Raw genomic sequence first — 27,431 nt, forward strand, 5'->3', positions numbered from 1 at the left:
TTAAAAATTCTCACACCAAAATATCAACACTGACAGGAAGTGGCATATTCTCCTTTAGCTACGTTTCCTCCATTCAGCACCTTCCACACACGTGCAAACACACACACACACAACCCCGGCTGTCCCTCTGGTCAACCCTGTCCCTGGCGTGTGTGCAGACAGGCCGGGTAATCCCTCAGGATGGGGTCTCTTGTTTTGACAACGCCTGTGAAGCCCAGCGTCTCTTACAACAAAACACAGACTGGCCTATCATCAGCAAAATGTCAGCCTTCAGCTCACTCCTTTCGCCACCCAAAGGAGGATCAGGTTGCCTTTACACTATGTGACCCATTAACTCAGAATAGAAACATTCTCAGCACCGGTATAATGATCCCTTTTGTTTGCTAAGACAATGACATTGATAAGAGACAAGCCATGCTCGTGGCTCCTTATACAACTGTGTATAAGGTTACAGAGTGGCCAGAGTAGTTCAAGCTGCTATATGTTTACAATCTAGTAGTTCCCCTTGGGATGAACACGATACCTGCGGGTCAATCAGCATTAGGACACATGCACACTCTTTAAATTAGGGCAGAACTGCTATAACCTGGGAATGTGCCAGCTGCATGAAAGGCATCAGGGTTTGGAAGTCAACATGTCAAAGGAACTATGAGTTTATATGATACAGAAGCTTTTTAAAACTGGATACTTAAATTATGTAAATCGCACGTAATACGTAATTATTTAAATTTTCTGTTTTTATGTATTGTTACTGATATATGAACCTATCTCCAAAAGACAATCTTGAAGCATCGCTATGCTATGTTATTATCAGCTGCGTGGTTCGTTTTAAGATGTGTGGGTGAAATTCTAGTATTTTATTTGGGATGTTACTCAGCTCTAATCAGCAGCTATCTGTGTCCGTGTGACGCATCCATACAGTTTATGGATGTAGCTTGCTAACTAAGTAAGCAATTATCACCAGGTGTTCCAGGTGAGCTAGAATGATCCAGAATGGTGTTCTAGCACCTTTCGTTAATGAGAAATGAAATTGTGAAGGCAGATTCATGCATTCTACTGTCAAATGAGTTATTTTTTTTGTGTGCTGAGATACTTGCTCACTATGAAGAAGATAAGTCATTTTATTCGTTCTCATCCGTGCAGTCCATTCATGGTACAGATATAAATAAAGTTGCAGCTGTAGCATTTAGCTAGTGCTGCGGTAGAGGTCAGATAATCAGTCATACTGTTTGCGTATCGGTGAATTTTAAATGCAACTTGCAAATACCTCAACACATATAATATTTCTGGGTGATTTACAGCTTTTTGTATTTTTCCGGAGTGAGGTTAATGCGCAACACTGAGAGATGGAGAACAAAGTACGAAAGGAAAGAAAAGAAAAGAGAGAAAGGTGAGAGTGTTTGGTGGCATTTGATCATTTTTAACATAGACATAGTTTTTAAAAATGTTGAAAACTGGACATTTAAATTGTATATGTGATGTTGTAATGCATTTTTAAACTTTTTCTTTTTATGAGTTTTGAAATCAGGTAGTGGAGGTATATATATATTGTGTGTTTCTGAGTTACATTTTTGCAAAACATCTTGCAAAGAAATGTGAAGAATGCTAATGTTCTGTTATTTAGGAATTGCATGAAAATGCCAGACAGTTTAGTGCGTGCTGTGCTGGATATTTTGCAGTGTTGTGACGAAGTTTGCAGCAGTGCACTGTGTTGTCCTGGTGCTGAGCTGTTGTTGTGTTCAGCGTCATCATTAGATCAAGAGTAGCAGGCACCGTTTTACATTTAAGGTGAGGATACTGATTAGTTTCATTTAGTGAATGAATAATACTAGTGTTATAGTATCTCTGGCTGGAAATCAGCCATGTAGCACACTTCAGTTGTTAAATCCAGAAGAGCATCAAAAAAATCTACTGGAGCTGACAAAACAAGTTATTTTCGACAATTTATTTCTAATGAATTCTACACCGCTACAGCAGATCTTAGTGGTCCTTCACATGCTAACCTGAGCATTTTTAACCCCCTATTACTACCAATAACCTATTGCTATACCAATTTATAGCCAAGTATTTAGTTTATGAATTTGATTGACAGATATTTCTTTTTTGGAGGATTAATTTTCTTCTAAAGTAGGACAAGATCTATAAATACCATATGAAACCATGAAACAGGGGATATAGCTAACCTACTACTGTTAATTTACAAAATAATTTTATCAGCACTTTTAAAGCGCAGTCTTTAAACAGATTACTCAAACTGTGGATTGGATTGTATGATTGTATGTATTCACCTGTGAACTCTACATGTGCTTTAAGTGTAGTTTGTTATCTGAGAGCAGAGGCTATTCCTTGGCCCATATTTCCACTCAGCGTCTGCTTGCTCGATGCCTTTGTTCCCTTCCTACTGCAAACTCTCAAAATCCTGACTATTCTTTTATTCGTTTTTCTTAATTGCTAATTCAGATTTAGGCCCTAACTTCAGTCACACGTAGCAGATGTTACAGGATTTCAGAGGCAGTAATAATGAGCCAAATTCCCCAAATTATGCGTTTTAACCTAAGTGTGCTGCAACTGACAGCTGAGTGCGCTGCAGCGTATGAAAGCACAGACAAGTCGACAAAACACACGCAAAGTGAGAAAACACCTTTACTAATTTGATAATACACACAGAGCAATTAGGGAAAAAACATGCTTCAATGTGAGAAAACACAATGAAATTCAGACAGACATGTTTCCAGGGGACACTAAAAAGTGACGTACACGCTTGGAAGCGTTTGTTGTTGCTGTGGTGAATAATAAAGTTAATGAAGTCGTCTGTTCAACTGTGCTGTGAGAAAATGAGCTGCTTTTTTTTCAGACCACATTTTTCAGATATCGACTGTTAACCCTGCAAGCGTTTCAGGGTCACGTGCTTAAGACTTCGCTTCGACTCTGCAAAACGGACCACAGCACACACAGCAACCTTTTCCCGTCTCCTCCTCAATTCGTAATACAAACACCCCAGCCTGCTACAGCAACCCCAGACAGTTTTCCATTGGTTAGCCCCAAGACACAGAGGAGCATATCTGTAGCCAACCTTGACGTGCTAAACTAGGACGCTGAAGGGGACAGAAATGGGAGGAGAGAGCAGGAGAGTAAGCGAGGGGAGGGGAGGGGAGAGGAGTGGAAGGGGGAACCTAATGAAAACCTGCTGGAGGAGTGGCAGAAATAAGGAAGTGAGGATGGAGAGCTGAGAGGGTTATGGCAAAGAGGGGGACGGAGAAAGGAGCAGTGGAGAGGGAAGGGAGTGAAGGTGGAGAGTGTGAGTAAAGGGAGGGAGAGAATAGGGTGGATTTATTTATTTATTTTGGTGATTTGTACTCCGGCTGCATATGTGCCTGGTCTCCATCTTCTCCATTCTCTGCTTCAAAACTGGAAAAATCAATACGCCCACAGTCTAGTGTATCCCCACATGAACTGGATCATTAAAAATATATAATCAAACGCCCGCTCGTCATTTTTCATCACCATTACCATCATCACGTATCTGAAGAGCGCACAGATACCAGTATATCACCAACATGGTTGTAACAATTTAATAACCCAATCAATGGCCTTCTAATTATTTCAGTGCCACAGTTAATTGTCCAGTTAAAGCAGTCCTTCAGCCTCGACTCGCGCAGAGAATGGCACACGGAGACAGGCTGCTTGTTAACAAATGCACACAGCAGAACCGAAGCTGGGCTGTTGTAATAAGAATATCTGACTTCTCACATTCACAACTCAATCCAACTCAGGGTCGCAGTGTTGCCTAGTAACGATGGCACACTACTGACCTTATCTACGTGGTCATAAAAATGTATGAAGAAGCCCCCCCCCCCCTCACGCCTTCAACCTCCTCCCCGCCAGCCTTCACTCAGTCCTTCCTACAACCACACAACAACCTCAGAGCTCTTATCGCCCCTCTTTTACGAGTAGCAAGTAGCCAGGGGCCGAGCATCCTCTACACTCCCCCTAACCCTGCCGGGCAGCTCTGCGGTGGGTATTCTCTGCCCAGGAGCTCCTGTCTCTTTTTATACAGAAAGGGGGGGTGAGGAACATGAAAACACTTGAGCCTTCACAAAAACACAATGCTCTTGTTTCTGTGCACACTACATGCATGCAGAACACAACAGATACAACGCTGGTGGGCGTGAAGTGGGAGGCTGGAAGGATGCAGATTGCATGCTATGAAACTGATAGATAGCTGTAAGAACAGAGGGACACAGTCAAGCGCAAAGGAGACTGAATACCGCACTGCAAGGTGAGTCGGTGCACCAGCCTTCATAATAATATTCTTTCAGAGTGGATTTTCTCTTCAGCCTGCAGTGGGGGGGAAACAAGAGTGTGATATAAGTGTGGAAGAGTGTGAGAAAATGTGTTTAGTGGGAACAGAAATACAGTATCAGCACCACAATCCATCCATCCATCCATTCGCTTCCGCTTGTCCTTTTCAGGGTCGCCCCTCGCCCTATGACAGCTGGAGCCTATCCCAGCTGTCATAGGGGGAGAGGCGGGGTACACCCTGGACAGGTCGCCAGTCTGTCGCAGGGCCAACACACAGGGACAGACAACCATTCGCACTCACATTCATTCGCACATTCACACCTAGTGACAATTTGGATTATCCAATTAACCTATCCCCACAAGCTGCATGTCTTTGGACGGTGGGAAGAAGCCGGAGTACCCGGAGAGAACCCACGCAAGCACGGGGAGAACATGCAAACTCCACACAGAAAGACCCCGGCCTGATGTTGGAATTGAACTCAGGACCTTCTTGCTGTGCGGCAACAGTGCTAACCACCGTGCTGCCCGATTTTCTCTTCAGCCTGCAGTGGGGGGGAAACAAGAGTGTGATATAAGTGTGGAAGAGTGTGAGAAAATGTGTTTAGTGGGAACAGAAATACAGTATCAGCACCACAAATATAGTTTATTGATGAAAGCAATTTGCCAGTGAGAGATGAGATGCATCTGATCTCTATCCGCTCGTGAGCCCCGAGAGCCGGGTTCAGCTTTTCTAATTGGGTATCGCCTTGGAGACGCCCATCCTAATTAGGAGACAAACTCCAGGTGTTGCACCTGACATCACCTCTGAAAGTCACAGAGGGAGTGTGACACATACTGTATAAACACACACATCTGCTCCATCTGCTGGCTTTACAATTAACGCAGCCAGGCCGGAATATGTCGAAATTCCCGCAGCAAACTTAAAACGGACAAGGGGAAAGTCTTTTTTATTCGGCTATGGAGGCAGACCATCGAAGTAATTGTTCTTTGTTTTTATTTATTATTTTTTTTCCGGGGGGGGGCACAAGCAAACCTTTATGCTCATGTCTCACCTGAAAGCGATGGCATCTATGGGCAGATTGGAATGGATGGTTACAGATTTCATGCACTATGATAAAATTCCCTGTTAAATTACAGTGAAGTGCTGGAGCTAGATCTGCTAGCATGAAACTGTATACAATATATAAGCTGTGCAGTATGATACTGTCAGCTGTGCGAGTGCCATTTCTTTTTTTTAATTTAGTGTTCTTCCTCTAATCTCCATAAACAGTATATGACTGTAAAATATAGTGAAGCATTGAATAACTGCAACATTAAAAACATGGTAACAACCGCTGAGGTTCCCTGTGTGTCCTCGTTCACACTGAATTATTGTATTCCCTTTCTAAATTATGACATAAGGTGAGCAATTCCCATTGTCTTTAACTGCACAGTCATAATCCTGCTTTATACAACATTTTGACAGCCACCCTGAAGATGAACTCTGGGTATGTGGATGGATGTGACCAATCATTTGTGCTCTCATAACTGAAACAACCACCACAACACAATTAACGTTGTAAACATCCACATTCCTGCGAGTGCTGGCAGGCCTCTCATTTCTGATTTGAGCTGAAAAATCTACATAGTTCAGATTGCACACTACCTTTCTTGTTTCTCTGAGGTATCAGTATTTATGGGATTCAGCTGTATTCACCAAGACTGCTCACTACTGCGCAGAATTTCCTGTATTTACAGTGTGTGGTGAATAGAGTGAATGATTATAAGAAGAACCACTTCATTAAAGAGATCCCACTAGAGAGGAGAACCCCAACAGCATCTCAGTAATGAGGATGTCCACAGCCTCCCACTGCAGTCCAGCCCACAACTACAGCAACATCTGCTCTGTGGCACCCAACACATCAGGTGGGATCCGCTCTGTTTGAACAAACACAGGAGGCATATGTATGCATATGTACGAGTTAGAGTAACTAGGGAGACTGGTGAGGGTATGAGTAGTGCCTTGAGGCGAGGAGCAGAAGGGTGGCAGGGTTTCTGACACGCCGTGGACTGTTTAGACGCAAGCCTCTATGACTCATCTACGTGTCACTAATGCTTTTCCTATGAATGAACAAACAGATACACTGTGGAGAGGCATCGCTATCACCACAGGGGGAAGAGTAAGTGTGAGTAGCCTGTGAGACTAGGATGAGACACCCTTAGTCATACTCCCGCCTGTCTGAGGAGCTAGAGTTGCTGTACAGTTACAAGTAATCGATCTAAAAAAAAATGAAACAGATCAAAACCAGCTGTCTTTTATATGGCTGGAATCATACAGTGTGGTGCCAGTGGATGAGCCGTGATGTATCCATGCACCTGTTGTCTGGCACGTCCCTCTCATCTTATGTAGACTCTCCTCATTTGGGCTCATCTCCTGCAGCAGCAGCTGTGAATATGTGCACCTTGTTAGGCGGTTGACAGTTCTGGCAGAAGGAGAGACGGGGAAGTAGCTTGTTATGAAGAACAGGCTAACTATATGTCAATCTCTGCCGTGCAGAGAAGAAACAAAAACAAAGATGTGCAAAAAAATCCTTTTAATCTCAGCCTAAATTCATTCTTAAAGCAAGCTACGTTGTATTTATTTAAATATTTGAGTCCACTAAACTAAAAGCTAATTGACCCCAGCCATTTTTTTTTGCTAATACACTGCACTGCTGATTAGATACCAAAAAATGAGATTTGCCTGAGAAACATGTGGACAGCCTGATTATGATGATCTGCCCCACTGTGATCCCCATTTACCGCTCATCCAGCTCAATCATATCTGTGCTGTAATTACACTGCATTCAAAATGCTAGCAGATTCAGCAAACCTCTGAGCAGCATTATACACTTACAGTGATTGGGCTGTCTGCAGGCCTGATTATTATAGCCCTGCGTGATGCTTTAAAAAAAATAAAAAGGATGAGAGCTGGGGTCACCGAGAAAGCAGCAGAGCTAATTCGGGACTTCACAGCACAATATTTATTTCTATGATCAACCTGTTTGATAGACCTGCTTATGCTTTAAAATAATGCACTACGTCGAATTAGACTGGTAAGAGTAAGAACAAGTGTTCAGATGATATTTTGTGCAGTGTTAATATTTTTACAACATCCTATACTTTCTTACACTGTGGCAGCCGATAGCCAGTAATCTTTGGAAATAGTCATTTATTTGATCTTCAAATAGTTTCATTTAAGCTTCTAAACACGTTTTATGCTGCATTGATTTCTTAACAAAAGGAGAACTCACTCATTCACACTCACTTATGTCAAAATTGCCAAAATCCCAAGTTAATTATTAAATCAAACATGTACAATTTTGAAACCCTGTAAAAACAGAAAGCACTTTTTTAATTCCACATGGTTACCATCTACTTACTTTCTTTTTAGATGACTGTGCACTAAATATATTTTCACCTGCTGGTCAGGTAAAATCAGACATTTACATATCTGATGTCAGGCTCGAGGAAAGTTTGACTGGCTGTAAAAAAAGAAAAGAAAAAAAAAACCAGTGAGTTTAAAGCAGATTAATCAATAAGAAAAACATAATTTGCTACAATATAATTTACTTTAGAGAACAAAAATATGAGAATTTAATAAATATATATTAAATTCATCGTGGTAATTAGTTGGCATAATGTTACATTTAGATGTGCATCTGTGCTTAGACGTCGATGTTTGTTGTTGAGGCTGAGGAGGAGGGCTTGCATTTGAGACAATGTGGAGCAGTCTCCTCCTCTCATCAGCTGTAATGATCAGAGCTGTGAGGATTAAGTACCGATGTCCCAGTAAAGGAGCTTTGCAATGCCAAATGTAGGACCACTGGCTCCCCTAAGCTGTCTAATTTGCTCATCCACCAGATGCTACAGCTCTCTTAGATTGGATTAAAGGCACAAAAAGGGTGTTGAGCGCCTTGCTGTGGGCAAAGGTGGAACTGCAGGGAGAGGCTTTAGGACCAGATTAGAAACATTGAATTGGATATAAGACGGGCACATTATTAAAAATACACTTTATAAAAGTCATGAATGGGTATTTTGTCATAATTTACATTCTTTGATGAATCACTTTTGGTCTTTTTTACCAATGAGTCTTTATCTGATGGAACCTGATCTCTACGAAACCGAAGATTAAATAAAAGGAGTCTTTTCCATTAGATCTGTTTGATCTGATCATCATTACAACTCTTTAGCTAAAACTTTTAATTTGTAATTGGTACACTTTTTAACGTGTTTACAAATTTACAAGTATATTGTGGCTTTAAATGACATAAAGCTCCACTTCTCATTAGAAGACTTCATAAACAAAACCAGGTAGAGAGCCCTAAAAAGTTGTTAAACTCTTCAGTCAAAGGATATATAACATACCTCCTGATTTTCTGCATTAAGGGGTTAGTAGGCTACCAGACAAATGATGCATTAAAGCTTCGTCCTGTTTTTAAAACTCTCAGGGTAAGGAAATACCCCAAGGTCCAGGGAAGAAGAAATAGGAATTGTGCTTAAATGGGTCATTCACAAGACCCAGTGCATGACAAGCAGTCCACCGGAAAGATAAATTTTTGTGGTCACAGTAGTTTCCCACATTATTAAGGCTAATATAACTATAGCGATTAACTTCAATGAGGGTGTGAGACAAGCATGGGTGGGGGACAGGGAAAAGAGCCGAACATGTGACACTACTGTGCACTCATGAGGTATTCAGTGTGAGACACTGGTTGTCTGTGTGTGGAAACAGGCAGCATGGAGAAGACCTGTGACAGCGATCTTGCCTTCCTTTCTTACTCTTTCTCCCCATACGCTGTCAGTGCTGAACCGAAGCCGTCTCAGCTGAAACATGCACGTAAAGCTTTCTAACTTGGGGAATGAAGTCATGCAAAGTTGAAATGCATACACAAAAGTTTTGTTCCCTAATACTGTAGTGAACAGTTCACAAGTTGGTGGGTGGATATATATCAAATTATAACTTGTTTGACAAAGACAGTTTCTGTAGTTTTCCATGTGTACGCCACCATCATGGGTTTTAAACCAATATTAAGTCTTTGCGAGGGCAGACTTTCAGCTTTATTTAAAAGTTGTTGTTTTTTTTTCAGCAGTTTTTATACACTTTCCCCCATTGTAATGGGGACAAACACAATTGGACATTTGATCGACGGGCAGTTTCATTGCCAATTGAGGCCTGTTCCCTCGTTATTTCATGACAAATGAAGTAGACATAATGCTCCACGTTTACCCAAAGTATTCACTCACCCATCCAAATCATTCAGTTCAGGTGTTCCAATCACTTCCATGGCCACAGGTGTGCAAAATCGAGCACTTAGGCATGCAGACAGCTTCCAGCGCGGTACCGTGATTGGATGCCACCTGTGCATCAAGTCCAGTTGTGAAATTTCCTCAGTACTAAATATTCCACAGTCAACTATTGGTGGTATTTTAACCACTAAAAGCAAAAGTAATAGGCCACATAAAATCAGAGGGTGGGGTCAGCAGATGCTGAGGTGCATAGTACACAGACGTTTCTGCAGAGTCAATCACTACAGACATTTAAACTTGTGTTCTTTAGAATAAATCAAGAACAGTGCATAGAGAGCTTGATGGAATGGATTTTCATGGTCAAGGAGCTGCATTCGAGTCTTACATCATTAAGTCCAATGCAAAGTGTGGAATGCAACAGTGTAGAGCACCCCACCACTGGACTCAGATCAGTAGACACTGGCAATCTGACGGACAAGCATGGGTTTAGCCATTGCCAGGAGAACGGTAGTCATCTAACATGGATGAGAGAGCTTGTTGTGGAAGAGTTTCAAAGCCATTATAGCTGCAAATGGTAGGCTGACATTATATTAAACGCTATGGATGAAGAATGGGATGTGGCTCAATTTCATATATGTGTGAAGGTAGAAGATGAAACACTTTTGTAATATAGTGCATCTGAACATGATTCAAGTGTTGGATTTGTGTTTCATAGCTTTTAATTGTAATTTAAAATATGGGAAGCCATCATTAGTCTGCAAAAAAACAAACAAACCCTAAAACCTAAGAGAGATAGGAAGAACTTCAGGATTGGCCAAATCAACAGTAAGGTTCATTCTTAAAAAGAACGAATGCATTGAGTAGCTCAGCAACACTACAAGGCCTGAAAGACCACAGAAGAAAAATAAAGTGAATGATAGGATTATTTCAATGCTTAAGAAAACATCTAACCAATAGGACTTGAAGAGGCAGGCGTCTCAACCAACCAAGAGATGCCCTCGTGAACGTAAATACAGAGAGTTTGCATGGTGCAAACCACTGGTTACACTCAGAACAAGATTATACACATAGCATACTTGGAGTGTGGTGTGCTAATAAAAGATACTGGACATGTTACCATTTATTCAGAGGCTTATAACCACAAATCATTTTGACCATTTTCTCAAGTGTGGTGTTAAAAATACAAAAATAACTAGACATCATGGGTTTTCCAATGCACAAGGCTGAGTACTTACAGGTATTTTTATTGTAGACTTTCAGATATACACATAAGTTGAACAATGGAATTAAGACTTCTAGTGAAAGCCTAGTTTCAGCGTCCTAAATACTGGTATAACTTGAACCGAGTCATCTTTGTAGAATATCTTCACAAAGCCCTTACAAACATGGGTGGAGCAATAAACGAAGATATAAAAATGATGCTGTAAATTCAGACATTACCGACAAGACATTTTATAATAAACCTTTCCATAACTAGGCAGAGGCTCAAGCTGCTGGGAGGAAACAAGAATAGTGTCTTACACAATTAATTTGAACACATAAGACCTTAAAACTCGCAATGACCAACATATCAAAAACTCAATCCATATTCAAAAACAAGGCTTCAGTCTTTGGCCTAAATGCGCCTATTGCTCCCCGAGCAGGCAGTGAGCCACAGTTGTGTCTAATGGGTGAAGGTCCGACCACCAGGAACTCACCGACATCACCTCCACTAGGCCTGGCTCCAGGGTGGTGCTCCAGTATCCCATCCCTGGTAAGGTAACTGGGTCTCTGTTGCTCCCTACCTATAACCCATTTACCTTGGGAGACCCTACCAAGGGGAAGTTACCTTTGTAACTCCATGGGTTACTCAGGCACCAACTCATAACATAGCAGTATCTGCATGGGGGGAGAGAGACGAGAGTTTGTTTTGAAATCCAGGAAAGCAGTGGAGTCTAATACAAACATGCATTAGGATTCACCACAAAGATTACTGAAAATTGTAAACATCTTGTGACCCTTCACACCTTCTCAGAGGTCTGTAACACAAAGGATTTATTTTAGCCCTGATTCCCAGTGTTATGAGGGTTACACTTTATTGTTTCATTACCATAATGACTTATTCTGCAGATCCAGCTGCTTCATGTAGGTCATGTTTGAGTCACGAGAAACATGCATGAAACCACCTACAGGCCAGTTTTTCAGAGAACGGTATTATACCTCCTGGGAGATCCCTCAGATATCAGTGTGCAGACACCATAAGGGTCCAGTTGTTAGAATCTAAAGTTAGTGTGTCCCTGATGGAGCGCGGTAAGGAAAGGAGATTTTTATTTCTTGCATTTTTCTCCTCCTTTGAAAGCAATATCCTTATAAGCCACCTCCTTACTCACCACTAAACAGTTTAACACAGCTGATGTTGCAGCTGAAACTATGTAGCTTGCATGTCATGAGAAAAAAAAACACAATTTAAAAGAACATAAACCTGTAATTCTTCTTAGGCCTTAGTCTTACTCACCAGACTAAGGCGAGTACTATGCTTTAGCAAATAGTTGGGTTTAAATGGACTAATACTTAGAGCACTGTTCCAGTTAAACACATTCATAAAGTGTTGATTACCAAAGGAAAGCTTAAATACTGTATTACACTGCTGTATTACACGGCTGAATGGCTCGTATTCATGCTTGGGAAAGCTTACAGTTTCTCATCCAGGTGATAACCACAATGGTGTAACATTAGGGTAAGTGAACCAGGTTGTAGTACAGGCCCCAGGTGACAGGGACAAACACATAACAAGAAGCTAACCCACATACACTACGTTGAACTAATATGTAAAGTTAACCTTTGTTAAGACACATTTAATTACATAACTGGACACCAGGAGCCAAGATACAGGGCACAGGTGTTTTATACTCTGGCCATGATGAGGAAGTTGGTTAGGGGAGGAATCAGAACTGAGGCTGTGTTAACTAATACTAGTCACTACATAAATGTGGAGCTGCACAGCAATCCCAATAACAGGATTTAAAGGGTGTTTAAAATTGGAAAAAAGACACCACAATAACATTTTAAAAGTAGATAGATAGATAGATAGATAGATAGATAGATAGATAGATAGATAGATAGATAGATAGATAGATAGATAGATAGATAGATAGATAGATAGATAGATAGATAGATAGATAGATAGATTACCACAAAAAGACAACAAAAGGTTTCGGGTAGATGACAGAAAAAACAATTTGTTCTGATCACATAAGTGAAGCAAAATCTGTGGAGCAGTGTGGGGAAATCTAATTACAGTCTTTTAAAAATGGGCACATGCCCCCCAGTGCTATCAGTCCGGTTTACAGCAGTCCAAGTTGTGGAAGGAAGTCATGCATCGTGGAATCACATCACTCAGCCTGATACCAGGAGTAAAGGATGTGGTAAAAACCTACAGCTCGGCAACTGCGCCTTCAAAATAAACCACTATTCGACTGGCTTTGAATTAGATGAGACACAAATGTCTTTACATCTGTCTAATAATAAACCCCTATTAGAGTCGCTATGAATTAAGAGAGACAGAAAACCTTTTGGAGTTGTCTTATCTGGTGTAAAATACAAATCTGGCAAACCAAACACTGCGAATAAGGGAGCGACTGAAAGTAGCTTTTAGAAATGCAAAAATTGCATAAATCCCATTCATAATTTATCTAACTTTACCTAGCGTGTTAAACGCCTGTTTTGTGTGGCCGTTACAACAGTTACGTGTGCTTTAACTTGAAAGCAACTGCCGGAAGTTGAGTCTTCTGTTTGGGCTAGCTTGGCGCCGTCGTAAGAGTAGATGGAGGTGAAATTTCTCGCTGGAAATCGATCGACAGCGGACAGTTCAGTGTCACTCACACCGCGGAAGCATGTCACCATGTACGGTGTCTTTTTGACGGTGAAGCGGGATCGTTTCCATGATGGCGACCGCAGTACGGGCCAGTGTGAAAACTTGAGGAGAAAAGTTTGAGCACGGAACAGGAGTCTTTTTCTGAGACTTTCTCTGTTGTTACTGGCGTGATAAAAAACAAAACAACAAAAAACTAACATGGCATACTCAACTTTCGTTTCGTTTGTGGCATTTGCTTTGAGTTTGTACTTCGGAGTGTCCTATTGTTACTTTTCCATACCGCTGAAAATATACCCAGGGAAGTACAACGTCTCATCGGATGTGAATTTGACGTCTCTTCGGAGAGTAGCGTCTGATGGAAGCGGTCTCTCTCTGGCCTCTGATCCCACCGGTACCGTGAACTTTCTGGACATGGTGAATAATTTGCAAGGAGACTCTGGGAGAGGCTACTACATAGAAATGTCAATCGGTACTCCTGGTCAAAAGGTAATGTAGCTCCTGAGCTCCTGTCTGTTTTAACTCTCTGAAATATTTTTTACGTTTCTCATTTAGACTTAAACGCACCACTTGTGTCAGCTTTCCACTTTAATCACTGTATTTGCGCTGTGTTGTGTGTTTTTGTGTTTATTAGTTTTTCCTGGATGCATTTGTAGTGTGTTTACTGTGTATGTGTGAATAGGGGCTGGTACAACCACCATGTGATCCAGTGGTCAGAAGGTGGGCTGGGTGTGTTTGTTTTGACTCAGGGCCATGGATACCCATCTATACAGCACTGTGTATTTAAATATGCTTTTAAATGTCTGTGTAGGTAATCTTGAACGTTTGAAAAAATAAGGCAACAGACTAGATCTCTATTACCCAAGAGGCTCCTTCATTTCTTAAAAAAAAAAAAAAAAAAGAAAGAAAGAAGTCAGGTATCTAATCCCCAGTGGAGGGTTGCCCCCTTTGGAAGTGGTCCTCAGGGTCCCTGATCCACTTGGTCATGCGAGTCGTCACATGAGCCAAGGTGGGAAGGGTGAAACTACTGTGAGACTTCACCCCACCACATCTTGTGACCTGTTGAGGTCACCTGATGCAAGGTGTGAGTGGAGATGAAGCCTTCATCGTAGGTGGACGATAGCTGGTGTCGTAAGCCACCACCAATGTTCAATCACTGACTCGTTTAACAGCCATATTTTTTTTTTCAAGCTATTAAGTCTATAATTCAAAATATGAGGTTTAAATTTACCCCTGCAGCAGAGGGTCATGGGAAGATAAGTATGTCTAGTACATTCTTACTTTTAGGCTCGCCTGGGACCACGGAGGAAGGATAATATAGCTGTGAGGGTGCTTCAGCCTCATTATAGCCTAGGGGTCTGTAGACTAAACCCCCACCACCAACACCAACACTCTTTCTCTGGCTCACATGCACTCACATGATGCTGCCTGCGAGGACCAGTGTTTCTTAGCAGGCAGCTGACAGGGATTACCAGGATCCCAGGCAGCAGAGAGCACCCCGAGAGTTGTACAAAATAGCACTTGCTCTACAGCAGGGATATTCGTTGGCTGCTATTCCCATACGGAAAAGAAATAGTAAAAACTTATATGTGATTACTCATGAAAGTGGCCACTTTCATGAGTAAATCATATAAGGCTTACATGATTTACTCATGAAAGTGGCCACTTTCGCATTACTTTCATACATTGTTTTAGTAAGTATCCAAAACATACAAGTTTCATTATATAATTTTTCAAGGGATCTTATATCTGTTTTCACACTTATATGCTTTTCATACAAGTTTCACACAAGACAGATACAAACTTTATAATATTTATATATATCTTTTCCATATGGGTTCTTTTGGTTGCAGAACTTGGAAATGCGTACGTGTAATTTGTTAGAACGTCATTTTTATACTGCTTGTTATGTAAAGCGCCTAACAAGATCATATTAATAATTGAGGAGGACTAAATCTGGGTGAGCTGGAGCTCCCGTCACTATTAAAAATACATGAGGCTTTAAGGGTGGCAGCGATTTGCCTTTGTGTTGTAAAGTAGTTGTCTTTGAATTGGAGCTTAAAGCAAAGGTGAATTATCTCATTAGTAAGTTGACCTGTTGCCCCGGGGCATCTCGAGTTAAACAGATCAGAGCTTTTAAGACTCTTGGGCAGCACATCTCAGTTTCTCAGGCTCACAGAGGCTTATCTGCGCTACCTGCCATGTCGCTGAGGATAACATTGCAGCACTTGCCAGAGTACACTTCCCACACTTCCTTATTATCAAGTCACAGCGTTGTATGCTTAATGACTTTTGTCCTAATAGAAAAGAACACTTTATAGTGTTCCCCAAAGAAGAAAATTCCCCTTTACCCTTATTACTTATCATTATTCAACAGGTAAATGTATAACAACAGATTATCAATCATAAAAGTCAGTCAGTTAAGCAAATGTCATCAATGCATTAGCACTGGAACTAAGATTACTATTCAGTTATATTCAGCATATTGGTATTTTAAATATGTTTCTCTATTGGGAGGAGTATGTATGTGTCAGTGGTGGCTCACCTTTAGAAAACATTAAATCAGAAAGGGCGCAGTCTTTATGGTGTTTTTTTATTACAGCTGTGTGTTTCCTACTTTGTCAGAAAACTTTCTGTGCAGAGAACATTCACAGAAAGTTAATGACATGTTTAGGGGTTTGGCTATTGCCATTTAGTTTTTTGTTTCTTTGTTTTTTGTTGAATTGTTCACATTTGTGTGAGATTATGGAGTGTTTTTTTTAAGGCTAGCTCGCTTGTTTAGCAGAGTGGATCCATATTGCTGCATCAAGCATTAAAACCACCTGAAAGCTGAACTTGATACAGATACCTGCTAAACAGCCATTTTTATTATTTGTTCGCGTTTAAAGTCGTTCTTGCACAATTTCCAGGATGTTAATATTACGGATGTGTGAACATAATTGTAGGCTCAGACTTCTTTAATTGGTTTATGATGCACAGTAAAGATAGAGGAAGCTTCACCTCTTGATCTTCTAGTCTTTTAGTGAAACCTTGCCAGCAGAGAGCCATCTGCTTTGGTTCAGATTGTTTATGCGGTGGCAAAATGTCGTGTAACTCGATACTATTGAGTTATACTCTCAATATTATTCTAACTAGATGATGATGTGATTACAGGGCCGCGGTGTTCAATGAGGCACTATTCAAATCAGCCACTAATTGCGGCGTGCATGTGGCACACACAGGCTGAGTGTTGGCTGGAGAGCCTCACATCTGCTAATTGGTACAAACAGGTAGCAGATGCACGCTGCCTCCATGGAGCTACCGCCAATTAGACAGCGAACGCTCAACTGCAGACTGCCTCAGCAGGGGAAGAGACTTGCCTGAAGCTCTGAAGCTTGACAAAGGGAGGATAGTGTGACTAGTAAAAAGATAGGTGGTGTGGGGATAAGGAGCTGCCCTTGCTTTCCCTTCTCGCTATTCTCCTTCACCACAGGATATCAGAATTTTCCAGTCAGGCCTGTTTGACTGGTTCAGGCCTTGTGTGAGTGGCCTGCTGCCATCTGCTAAGGTGGCAGAGGAGTTTTGGATGGCACAGTGACAGTGGTGGGACAGGAGCCAGCGCAATGAGGAGGAACTGATAAGCCCGGCTCAACAGGGGTTTCCCATGGCTGAGTGAACCAGTCGATAACATGTGGTTGATAATTACAGACCTGCTTTCATAAAGGCCAAATGAACCTGAGCATGCCGGTGGGATGTCAGCTACAAGGAAATGAGTAAGAAAGTTTGCGCTCATAAGCAAACAGTGTAGCGTAATGGTCAACAATGGTCAACAAGCGTTTATCTGAAATGTAATTTAAGTAAACTATTGCCCGCTGTTGTGGTGCGCCTTAATGTAAAGGCAAACGCAATGAGGCGACAGTCGATCAGTTGTTGAAACCGCTGTTTACATTTGAACATGTCTAATGAGCTGCTCAGTTTTCATAGATTGCCACGAGTCTTTGTTGCTGATTCATCAGGTGGCGTCGGGGCATTAGGTTTATGACCCCCGCCTCGGTGGCGAATGCTTGCCAGCGAGTGTTAACATGGCCACAGCTGAAACATGAAGGTGACAGAAGTCTGCTGTTTATTTGTTCCTGTTCATTGACTCGATGCCTGGAAGACAACTTGATCTCAAGTGCTGTTAACTCGTCCCCACTGTTCACATGACACATACCAAACAACTGGTTAGGTCATACAGTCATGAAAGCAGCTTGAGGCTGTCGTGTTTGACTCTCAGATCACACATTCAGTGAACACTTACGTCCGAGGTGCATTGTTAATGACGAAGACCTTTCACACCAGTTTGTCCAACACTAGAACTGAACCAAAAGTAGTGCCGTTGCAACTTCATGTGTATCATTTCCTCTCGTGTGTGCTGCTAAAATAATGTTTACAGACGTTATTAAAAATGTGTAATTAATTTTAGCTGCAACCAAGCTGCGTTTTCTTCCTCCAGAGAAAATGTCCATTTACGGTTCTATATGAATCTTTCAGATGGGCACGAAACGCCCCTAAAAGAGATATAACCTTCTTTATGTTCGGCTATTTTTATGGCCCATTTCCCTTTCATTGTTTCCTTGAGAACTGTCGTGTAATTTACCTTTTGTGTTTTCATGCTGTGGGGAAATTTCTCACATCTATCTTTCTCCCTTCTCCTCTAATCATATCTGCAAACAAACTTTAATGTCTTTTTAAAGCTTAAAGGCTTGTGAATGCATCCCACTGTGCTTAGCTGTCATTCTTTTCTTTTTTTCTTTTTTACCATGTGATTCTGGGGCCATGTAAGTGGGGGGAGGGGGGGTAACAGATAGCTGGAGTGATTGTTAAAACAAACTGTGCCTTCTGTTTTCCAGCTGAACATCCTGGTGGATACGGGTAGCAGTAACTTTGCCGTGGCTGCAGCTCCACACCAATTTATTACTCATTACTTCAACACTGCACTGTGAGTGGCTGGAATACTGCCTGCTTGCATTTTGTAATAACTGTAGTATAACATAATAAATACATTCAGTTTTTGTTATATATAGCTTTGTAACTGTTTACATATTCTGTTTTCTTTTCTCCTGCTTTTAGTTCCAGTACCTACCGTTCAACCGGTCGCACTGTAGCTGTAAGGTACACCCAAGGCAACTGGGAAGGTGAGCTGGGAATAGACAGCGTCTCTATTCCCAGAGGCCCAAACGGGACCATCAACATCAACCTCGCCGCCATCCTGTCTTCTGATGGCTTCTTCCTCCCTGGGATCAACTGGCAAGGCATCCTGGGATTGGCCTATCCTGTGCTGGCACGGGTACGGGAGATACTCATTTACAAGTTTGCGTAAAGTTATTAAGCAAAGTCATTGATTTCTGCCCAGTGTGACATTAACTAGTAAGAAGCTGTTTTACACTCTAATGAAAACAAAGACGACACTCAAAGGACAGACGTTTTGGCGCACTCATATGTGAATTGTGAAAAAAATGGGGATTTGATTTATTTCATTTGTGTTCTGTTCAACCGTTTTCTTACACTTGTCCAATTCAGGGTTGTGGGGGCCTGGAGCCACTGTCATAGGGTGAAAGGCGTGGTATACTAGACAGATTGCCAGTCTATCACAGGATTAACAGAGAGACACATTCAGGTCTACAGCCGTATAAAAATCGCCAGCTAACCTAACATGTATATCTTTGGACAGTGGGGAAAACAAAACAAAGTACCAGCTGGTGGATTTGAACCCAGGACCTTCTTGCTGTGAGGCAACAGTGCTACCAAAAGCACCACCGAAGTGACTATAAAAGCATTGATTACTAAAATAACATAAACTAATTATATTGAGTGAATCCTCAGAGCTTGTCCGGACAAGCAACGTCATTCTCACTTACATGCCTCCCACTCCTCACATCACATATCAAACACCCTTCCAATTTAGCAGTCTACTTAAGCTGCAAATCCTCTGACTGCTGCCCTGAGTCACTGCTGTTTTAACCCCTGGAACAGCCCCAGCATCCACCTGTGTTCTCCGTGGGATATTTGCTCCTTACTCGTCAATTTCTTGGTGTGTCATATTTGCAGAATGTCATTTTTGGAGCACAAACACCATACTCTGGTTGAATTCTGTTTCTGTATGAATCGTTGCAAAATGATTTGGCTAATTAAAGTGCTGTTTTCCATGTATGTGGAATTAAACACAAACCTAAGGATGAGAGCAGAAGGAGGAAGCAAAACCTGAGAAAATGTGAACATGCAGGTTTCACAAAGGGAATGTGACAGCATTGCATGGCTTCCTGCTCGCCTCCATTTCTGTTAAACCACTGAATAACTTTGCGGTCTAATCTTATCTGAATGTCGTCATCCACTTTTCACATGAAAGAAGAAAACTTGTTTGTGATATAATTACAGGAGTGTGTGTTTTTCTTATAAAATGATGGGGTGAGGTTATGTTGTTGCTGTATTTTGTCATCTCTTACTTCCATCTCCCCTTATACCATAGATGTGAATTAATCAGTTTTCTTTTTTCAAAAGAAGAGCTAAATCAAGGTGCTTTACCCAGTGTCAGCTTTTTTTAACAGATTAATCTCGTCTTAATGGAGCGTTAAAGACGTCAGTGCAAACTGCACAATACGTACCTTCATTCTGCGCTGACTGCAACAACCTTTGGGATCAAATGTCAGTGATTGTGGAGCCGATACGCTTACACTGACCACTTTGTGCTATTGGCGACTCCTGAGTGCTGAGGTTGAACTTTCTTCCAGGCTGTTTGTCATGCATGACATGGTGACACTGTGGAGGAAAACAGGAGTGAACATATCACAGTCCAAACTGATGATACACCGCTGTCACATAAAAACACATTTCAGCATTTCCATTCAATAGAGCTGATGTTTGAGGTGATTGATTTTCTACGATGTTGTGTGTGAAGCTTTTACAATCTGTGTAGTTACACAAGCTAAAGGTATGAAACGCAAGTGTAAAGGTTTCACTCGATCAACATTATTTAACACCGTCTCGTGTGTCTCCACCAGCCTGACTCGTCCGTGGAGCCCTTCTTCAACTCCGTGGTGAGACAGCTGGGAATTCCTGACGTCTTTTCCCTCCAGATGTGTGGTGCTGGACTGTCAGCCGGCAGCGAAACAGACACTACGGGCGGCAGTCTTGTGAGTAGTCAGAAGTAACACCCCAAGGAGGAGTTTGATTAGATAAAAACATTGGTTTTAAACAGTCTTTATATTTTGGATCTCTGTCTGAGATTTTGATAGCTTGTGTGTGTGACCAGCACCTTTTTATAAACGTCATAGCTGATGTCCTTCATGTCACTGTGTTTCCACATTGGAAGGCCTTTCTACTTTGACTGGAGCTAATTAAGCTAAGATAGCATCCTGCTGAGAGCAAGTCTGTCGCCGTAATACTTTCGACCTTGGTGCCTCGCTCACCGCATCTCCATCATGTGACCCGCTGGTGCAGACAGATGGATAAGATGGCAGGGTGCTTGTGCGTGTATGTGTGTTTATTGACTGTGGTCTGTCAGAGTGTGGGCACGGGGATAAACATTTGCTAGAGTGTATTCTTGTTGGATATTTAATGTGGCACACTTGACCTGGTGATGATTGTGTGGTTTTATTCCTTCACAGTGGTGAAAGTTTCTGCCCGAACATCCACTAAGAATGTTTTAGGCCACAAGTCATATGCTAAAAATTAGAGATTCTCACACAAGTCAGATACAACGATGAAGCAACAACATTATATATCAAAGAGGTCAAAGGTCACAGGGATATCACAACGTTCTGTGAAGCACTTCTGACTAATATTGATTAGGATATTAAGTAGATCTAACTGTATCAATATTTGTAACAGCTGATTTAAAAAAGGTAAAAAGGGAGACGGTGGAAACACCATAGTTTTTCCACCACATGGCTCTCTGCCACTCCCTCTGTTAGCAACATGTTTGGAATGCCACAAACAAAAGCCGAGCAGAGCGTGAATGAGTACATAATAACTATCATAATGCACAAATAAGTACACATAACAAATGTTATGGAAATCTGTTGTTTGTGTTTTGAGTGTTTGGGAAAAAAAACAATTGGCCGATATGTCAGAATTAGATCACTAAGTATCGGTATTTATCTGTCTTAAGAATCCTATTCCTATCAGGCTCTAATTTTAAGTTTAGTTAGATACTGAAGTGGTGAAGCTAAACAGATATGTAAACTGCAACTTAGCTGATTTACTGAGGCAAAAAAAATAAAAGGCAGTAATTCTGGTTATCTTCTTCTCTTAGATAATGGGTGGGGCTGAACCAAGTCTGTATCGAGGCTCAGTGTGGTACACCCCTATAATAGAAGAGTGGTACTACCAGGTGGAGGTGTTGAAGCTGGAGGTGGGAGACCAGAATCTGAATCTGGACTGCAGAGAGGTAAAACTTCACGGTCTGAATCGCTTCTCTCACTGTCTGATCCTAACTCCACACTGCACTATTTCAAAGTGAACTGTAACTTTGACTTGGAAGTTGACTCACAGCACTTGATTAACTTGCTGTGTCAAGGTTAAAACACTGAAATGTAAGAGAAGCTGAGTAGGAGTGCTGCAGAGCAGTGTAATCCAGTTTGTCTGCTTGTGAAAGAACTTCCTCATTTTATATTCTTTTGTTTGCTCAAGGTCTTCCATAGGAGTCCGTTGCAGCGAGAACAAACCCTACCGCACGTCACTCTTTCTCTCTTTCTTTCAGTATAACATGGATAAAGCTATAGTCGACAGTGGGACGACTCTGCTGCGACTTCCTGTCAACGTCTTCAATGCATTGGTAGAAGCCATCATACGCAGCTCTCTGGTATGCTGCCTCCGCTCCACAGACAATGATGAAACATGTTATCAGAGCAAAGATATGCAGGGGAGAATAGCACACACTCACTGTTCAAGGACGTAGTAGCTTTAAGTGGAGGGATCGAGGGTTTTTTTTCCTGTTATAAGTGTGTGTGTGTGTGTGTGTGTGTGTGTGTGTGTGTGTGTGTGTGTGTGTGTGTGTGTGTGTGTGTGTGTGTGTGTGTGTGTGTGTGTGTGTGTGTGTGTGTGTGTGTGTGTGTGTGTGTGCGTGCGCGCGCGCGCGCGCTCCATGCCTTTGTTTATTTACCATTAGGCTTTGCACATTTCTCACCTTTTTGGAACTGCACACAAACAGTTCCCAAGGTTAATTTGAACTTGGAGGCAACATTTTCAATTAAAGCAGCCACATCCTTGCAGATGAATACATCCATCCATCCATCCATCCATCCATCCATCCATCCATCTTCATCCGCTTTATCCGGGGCCGGGTCGCGGGGGCAGCAGCCTAAGCAAAGAGGCCCAGACCTCCCTCTCCCCAGCCACCTCCTCCAGCTTATCCGGGGGAATACCAAGGCGCTCCCAGGCCAGCTGAGAGATATAATCTCTCCAGCGTGTCCTGGGTCTGCACCCTTTTCTGGCTGAGAACCATGGCCTCAGATTTGGAGGTGCTGATCCTCATTCCCGCTGCTTCACACTCGGCTGCGAACCGTTCCAGTGCGAGCTGGAGGCCCTCACCCGATGAAGCCAACAGAACCACATCATCTGCAAAAATCAGAGATGAGATTCTGAGGCCACCAAAGCGAAAGCCCTCCGCCACTTGGCTGCGCCTAGAAATCCTGTCCATAAAAATTATGAACAGAACCGGAGACAAAGGGCAGCCCTGGCGGAGCCCATCACCCACCAGGAACGAGTCCGACTTATTGCCGGCAATGCGAACCAAGCTCTTGCAACGGTTGTATAGGGATCGAATGGCCCGTAGCAATGGGCCAGACACCCCATATTCCCGCAACACCTCCCATGCTATCGTGCATAGATGGAGCGCTTTAGGTTGAAGTTGTAAAATGTTGCTTTTTTTGTTTCTTTCTTTGTTTTTTTGTTTGTGTGTGTCAGCCGGTACATAAAGGTACATAAAGTGCATGAGGCAGTTAAACAACTCCTTGGTGGCAGAGCCCCTGGTGTTGATGAGGTCCGCCCCGAGTTCCTGAAGGCTCTGGACGTTGTAGGGCTGTCCTGGTTGACACGCCTCTGCAATGTTGCGTGGAGATCAGGGGCAGTACCTGTGGACTGGCAGACCGGGGTGGTGGTCCCCATCTTTAAGAAGGGGGACCGGAGGGTGTGTTCCAACTACAGGGGGATCACACTCCTCAGCCTCCCTGGGAAAGTCTATGCCAGGGTGCTGGAAAGGAGAGTTCGTCCGTTAGTCGAACCTCGGATACAGGAGGAACAATGCGGTTTTCGTCCAGATGAATACAAAGTAGGAAAATGAAAGCAGAACATCAAAACTTGTTTTGGTGCTATGTTGACCTTCTTTTTCTGTCTTTATCCTTTTTATCCTTCGCACTGTCTCTTTTCTGTCTCTGTCAATTTCTTACTGTGACTGTCTTATTTTCTTTTTCTCTTTCCTCCTGTGTTTTTTTGTTTTTGTTTTTGTTTTTAATTCAGATCGAGGAGTTTTCTTCAGGGTTCTGGGAAGGCACCAAGTTAGCATGTTGGATGAAGGGAGAGAACCCCTGGAGGTTTTTCCCTAAGCTGTCCATCTACCTGAGGGCCACGAACACCAGCGAGTCGTTCCGCGTCACCATTCTGCCTCAGGTGCCAGGCACATATATAATCATATAATCATTCCTTCTCTAGAGCTTCCATCAAACAAAGACAAACTCATCTCATCCTCATTTCTTGTCATCTCACAGCTTTACATCCAGCCAATCACGGACGTTGACGGCACGCTGGACTGCTTCCGTTTCGGGGTGTCGTCGTCAACAAATGGCATGGTGATCGGCGCCACTGTTATGGAAGGCTTCTACGTAGTGTTTGATCGCACTCAGCGGAGACTGGGCTTCGCACTCAGCAGCTGTGCAGGTCAGGGTTCATACTGGTGCCACTTACTGCAGTTACATGTCTGTAAATATTTCGCTTTTTATGAGAAACTACAGCAGAAATCCTAAAGTACAGAGTAAACCAGACATCAGCTAATGATAACTTACTGACAGGCAAAGTCCTAAAGTCAGCCACTTTCAGGCTCCCTGACCAAGAGCTCAACACAGTGTCCTGTTCACTGAGATCTAAACGTCAAAGGTTAAGCCTTCAGTGGCACTTCCTCATAGTTCTGTGGAAAAATGAACTTTGGCCAAGCCTCCCTCCCTAATACTAAAGTACAAAGTTCATTTTTGTTGTGTACTGAGCAAACACTTTTTGCTCAGGTTGGAGGCTTGTGACAGCATTTAATGTCTAAGCAGGGCAGGTAAAATAAATAAGAAAGTTAAATGCCATTGTTTAAAGAAAATGATGCCTGAGCCCGTCATCGAAGACTACGAGCAGCAGTGTGCTTGATTAAAAAGCTGGGATAAAGTCTGGAGCCTGGCTGTTTAATGCTCTGTATGTGAGAACAAGAATTTCAAGACATCCTGAAGCCAATGTAAAGATTATAAAATAGGAGTGACGTGAGCTCACTTGCTGCAATGTGTTAATGGTCTGTGTCATTTGGAGGCATGAAAGAGATCATTTATCTAAGCAGGTAAACAAGGCAATAATTGTGCATGAATAATTTCTTCCAGTTCCACCAAATTCAATTTAATTTTATTTTTATGGGCTAAATCACAACAACAGGAACCCTCAAAACGTTTTATATTGTAAGGTAAAGACTACAATAATACACCGAAAATCTCAGCAATCAGATGACCCCATTTGAGCAAGCTCTTGGTGACAGTGGCAAGGAAAAACTCCCCTTTAACAGGACGTAAACGTCAAGCAGAACCAGGAGGGCAGCCATCGGCCATGACCGGTCGGCCAAAGAGACCATATTTAGCAATTTCTAAATGTTCCTTAAACGAGGAAAAACAGGAATGAAAAATAGATTTTGCACACTTTTAAAAGCAACAGTTGTTCAGTTAAATGTTTAAATGTTTAAAACGTTCATTTGCTCATTGTCAAGATAGCCTCAGCTAGCTCTCAGTCCAGCAAAAGTTCTCTTTACCTGTCTTTCCAGCTTTTCTCAAACATTAGCTCACAGTCACAGGTTAACTCTTTTTATTTGGCACTTGTTAAATTTGTATTGAATGAGGGCGTATGAGTGATGCTAACTTAATGCTGCTTTTTTGGTTTTATGAGATCATGTTATAAGACCTCTCTCATACGTCACTGCAGTGAGCGATGGGGTGGCTCTGTCAGAGATCGAGGGACCCTTCTCTGCAGCGGACGTGGCGGCCGACTGCTCTGGCGGCCCACTGAAGGAGCCTCTTGTGTGGATGATATCTTACGCCCTGATGGCAGTCTGCGCGTTGGCCCTCCTCATCCTGCTGCTCATGCTCATCCTGCCCTGCAGATGCGGAAACCGGAACGGTGAGATCACGGACGAGTCCTCGCTGGTACGACACCGCATCAAATGACTGAGAGGGCAAAGTAGAGCAAACCCGGGGAAGGGACAGTCGGACAGTGAGCAGAGCGCCTCCACGAGAGGCTGCACCGACCAATGACACTTGACTTAGGATTTTTAGACTGGACTCATCAGCTTGGCCCACAGAGGCAGTCGCACAGACAGATCAACTGCCTCTGAAGGGGAAAAATCCCCAAAACAATTCTTTAAAAAAACAGCTGTTGGTGGTGAATTTGTATTTTCTTGTTGGTTTTTTTGTGGTCGTGGCCTCTCTTTGACGATGATAGTTTGCTAATGTTATGCTTATGTTGCCTTAATCCACCTACAGAGGCTGGTGGAGGCACTCAAATCATAACTGGGCTTGTTCTAATTAAAACTGCTAAAGGTATTCTGAGAAATCTAGAACTTCAATAACACTAGAAGATTAAAATTAAAATTTTTAAAGCAGTTAATAAGTATACACACACTAACCATCACAGCAAAGAACAGCTCAGCAGTGCAGACAATCACAGCACATCCAGAAGGAAGGATAATAACACTGATATCATCTCCATGCAAAAGGTGTTTTCTAGGTTTCTAAGCCTTATAAACCAAAAGTGCCTTTGTTTTTGGTTTTTTTGTTTGTTTGTTTGTTTGTTTGTTTTTTTTTGGGGGGGGGGGGGTTCAATCTAATGCCAACAACGGGATCTATTTCTTGGATCTATTTTGAAGTTTTCCACTCGTCTGTGGAGTCAAATGATTACCCAGAGATATTACATAAAAAATAAACTAATTAAAGTAAAGCTGCTCACTGGTAATAGGAAGAATATGAAAAGTTAGACTTGTGTTTACAGCGCCTGTAGTGCCTCTGTGGTCTCGGCTCTCTGCTAGAACAGTATCAGCAGTTTGGGACTTACTCTGCTGAATTGCACTTCCAAAGTCGATCAAAGTGTTATATAAAACGAAAGATCAATATTTCTCCTTCTGTAATGTAGTTTATTATTTTAATGTAGCTATACCCATTCTGTATACCCTCAGCTTTATATTTAAGTCTCTTTGAATGTGATTGTATCATCATCATCATTATTATTATTATTATTATTATTATTATTATTGTAATTATAATTATTCCAGATCTTTGCTTTCTGAGACTAGAATTCAAAGGGTGTTTATACTGCACATTTTATACAAATCATATACAGAAACACTTCAGCATTGATTTCCTTTGTTACTTGTGAGCTTCAGTTAACGTTCTAGCAAAGCAGACATTCCTGTTAGCAGTAAAAAAGAGATAAAGAATCAACTTATTGAATGTCATTTTGCAGTCTGTTCGCACCAGTGAAATAAGGTCCAAACACAGTCCACAGAAGATGCTGCGCCACAGTTCAGCCTCATTCAGCTTCCTGTAATCTGACCCAAGCTGCACTAACATGTCTGAAAAAATGTCAATTTGTGAGACTGTTTCACTGAAAGCACACTTGAATCTAAAACTGCTCGCTTATTTATGAGTGTATTTTTTCTGTGCCAAAAATTGTAAACTGTGTTGTAAATAAAACAACTTGTGACAAATCAAAGACATAATCGTTTTTAAATCATTTTTATTTCTTTTTGGATGAGAAATACAAC

The 27,431-nt window shown here is 42.0% G+C and overlaps 1 protein-coding gene and 1 long non-coding RNA gene across 3 annotated transcripts in view; one reads left to right on the plus strand and one right to left on the minus strand.

The window, feature by feature from the left end:
* The window catches only part of bace2 (beta-secretase 2), a 28,094-nt gene extending 715 nt beyond the window's left edge, over positions 1-27,379 (plus strand). Inside the window, exons 1-9 of one of the 2 annotated variants that reach the window (XM_082501860.1) lie at positions 13,286-13,909; positions 18,292-18,380; positions 18,512-18,728; positions 20,440-20,571; positions 21,693-21,827; positions 22,140-22,241; positions 23,897-24,046; positions 24,145-24,313; positions 25,598-27,379. In XM_082501860.1, coding sequence (XP_082357986.1) covers positions 13,622-13,909; positions 18,292-18,380; positions 18,512-18,728; positions 20,440-20,571; positions 21,693-21,827; positions 22,140-22,241; positions 23,897-24,046; positions 24,145-24,313; positions 25,598-25,839 — 1,524 coding nt within the window. In that variant the 5' untranslated portion in view covers positions 13,286-13,621 and the 3' untranslated portion in view covers positions 25,840-27,379. Of the gene's footprint in view, positions 1-13,285; positions 13,910-18,291; positions 18,381-18,511; positions 18,729-20,439; positions 20,572-21,692; positions 21,828-22,139; positions 22,242-23,896; positions 24,047-24,144; positions 24,314-25,597 lie in introns of those variants that run through there. The other variant, XM_082501861.1, reaches the window with a different exon arrangement.
* LOC309687135 lies at positions 6,051-8,303 on the minus strand. The gene is made up of 3 exons (XR_014270640.1): positions 7,969-8,303; positions 7,704-7,805; positions 6,051-6,764 (listed from the first exon to the last, which is right to left on the minus strand). It is a non-coding gene; the product is annotated as an uncharacterized lncRNA (long non-coding RNA).
* Positions 27,380-27,431: the final 52 nt, after the last annotated feature.

Source organism: Aulonocara stuartgranti (assembly GCF_965226115.1).
Source record: "Aulonocara stuartgranti genome assembly, chromosome: 14".
Lineage (NCBI taxonomy): Eukaryota > Metazoa > Chordata > Actinopteri > Cichliformes > Cichlidae > Aulonocara > Aulonocara stuartgranti.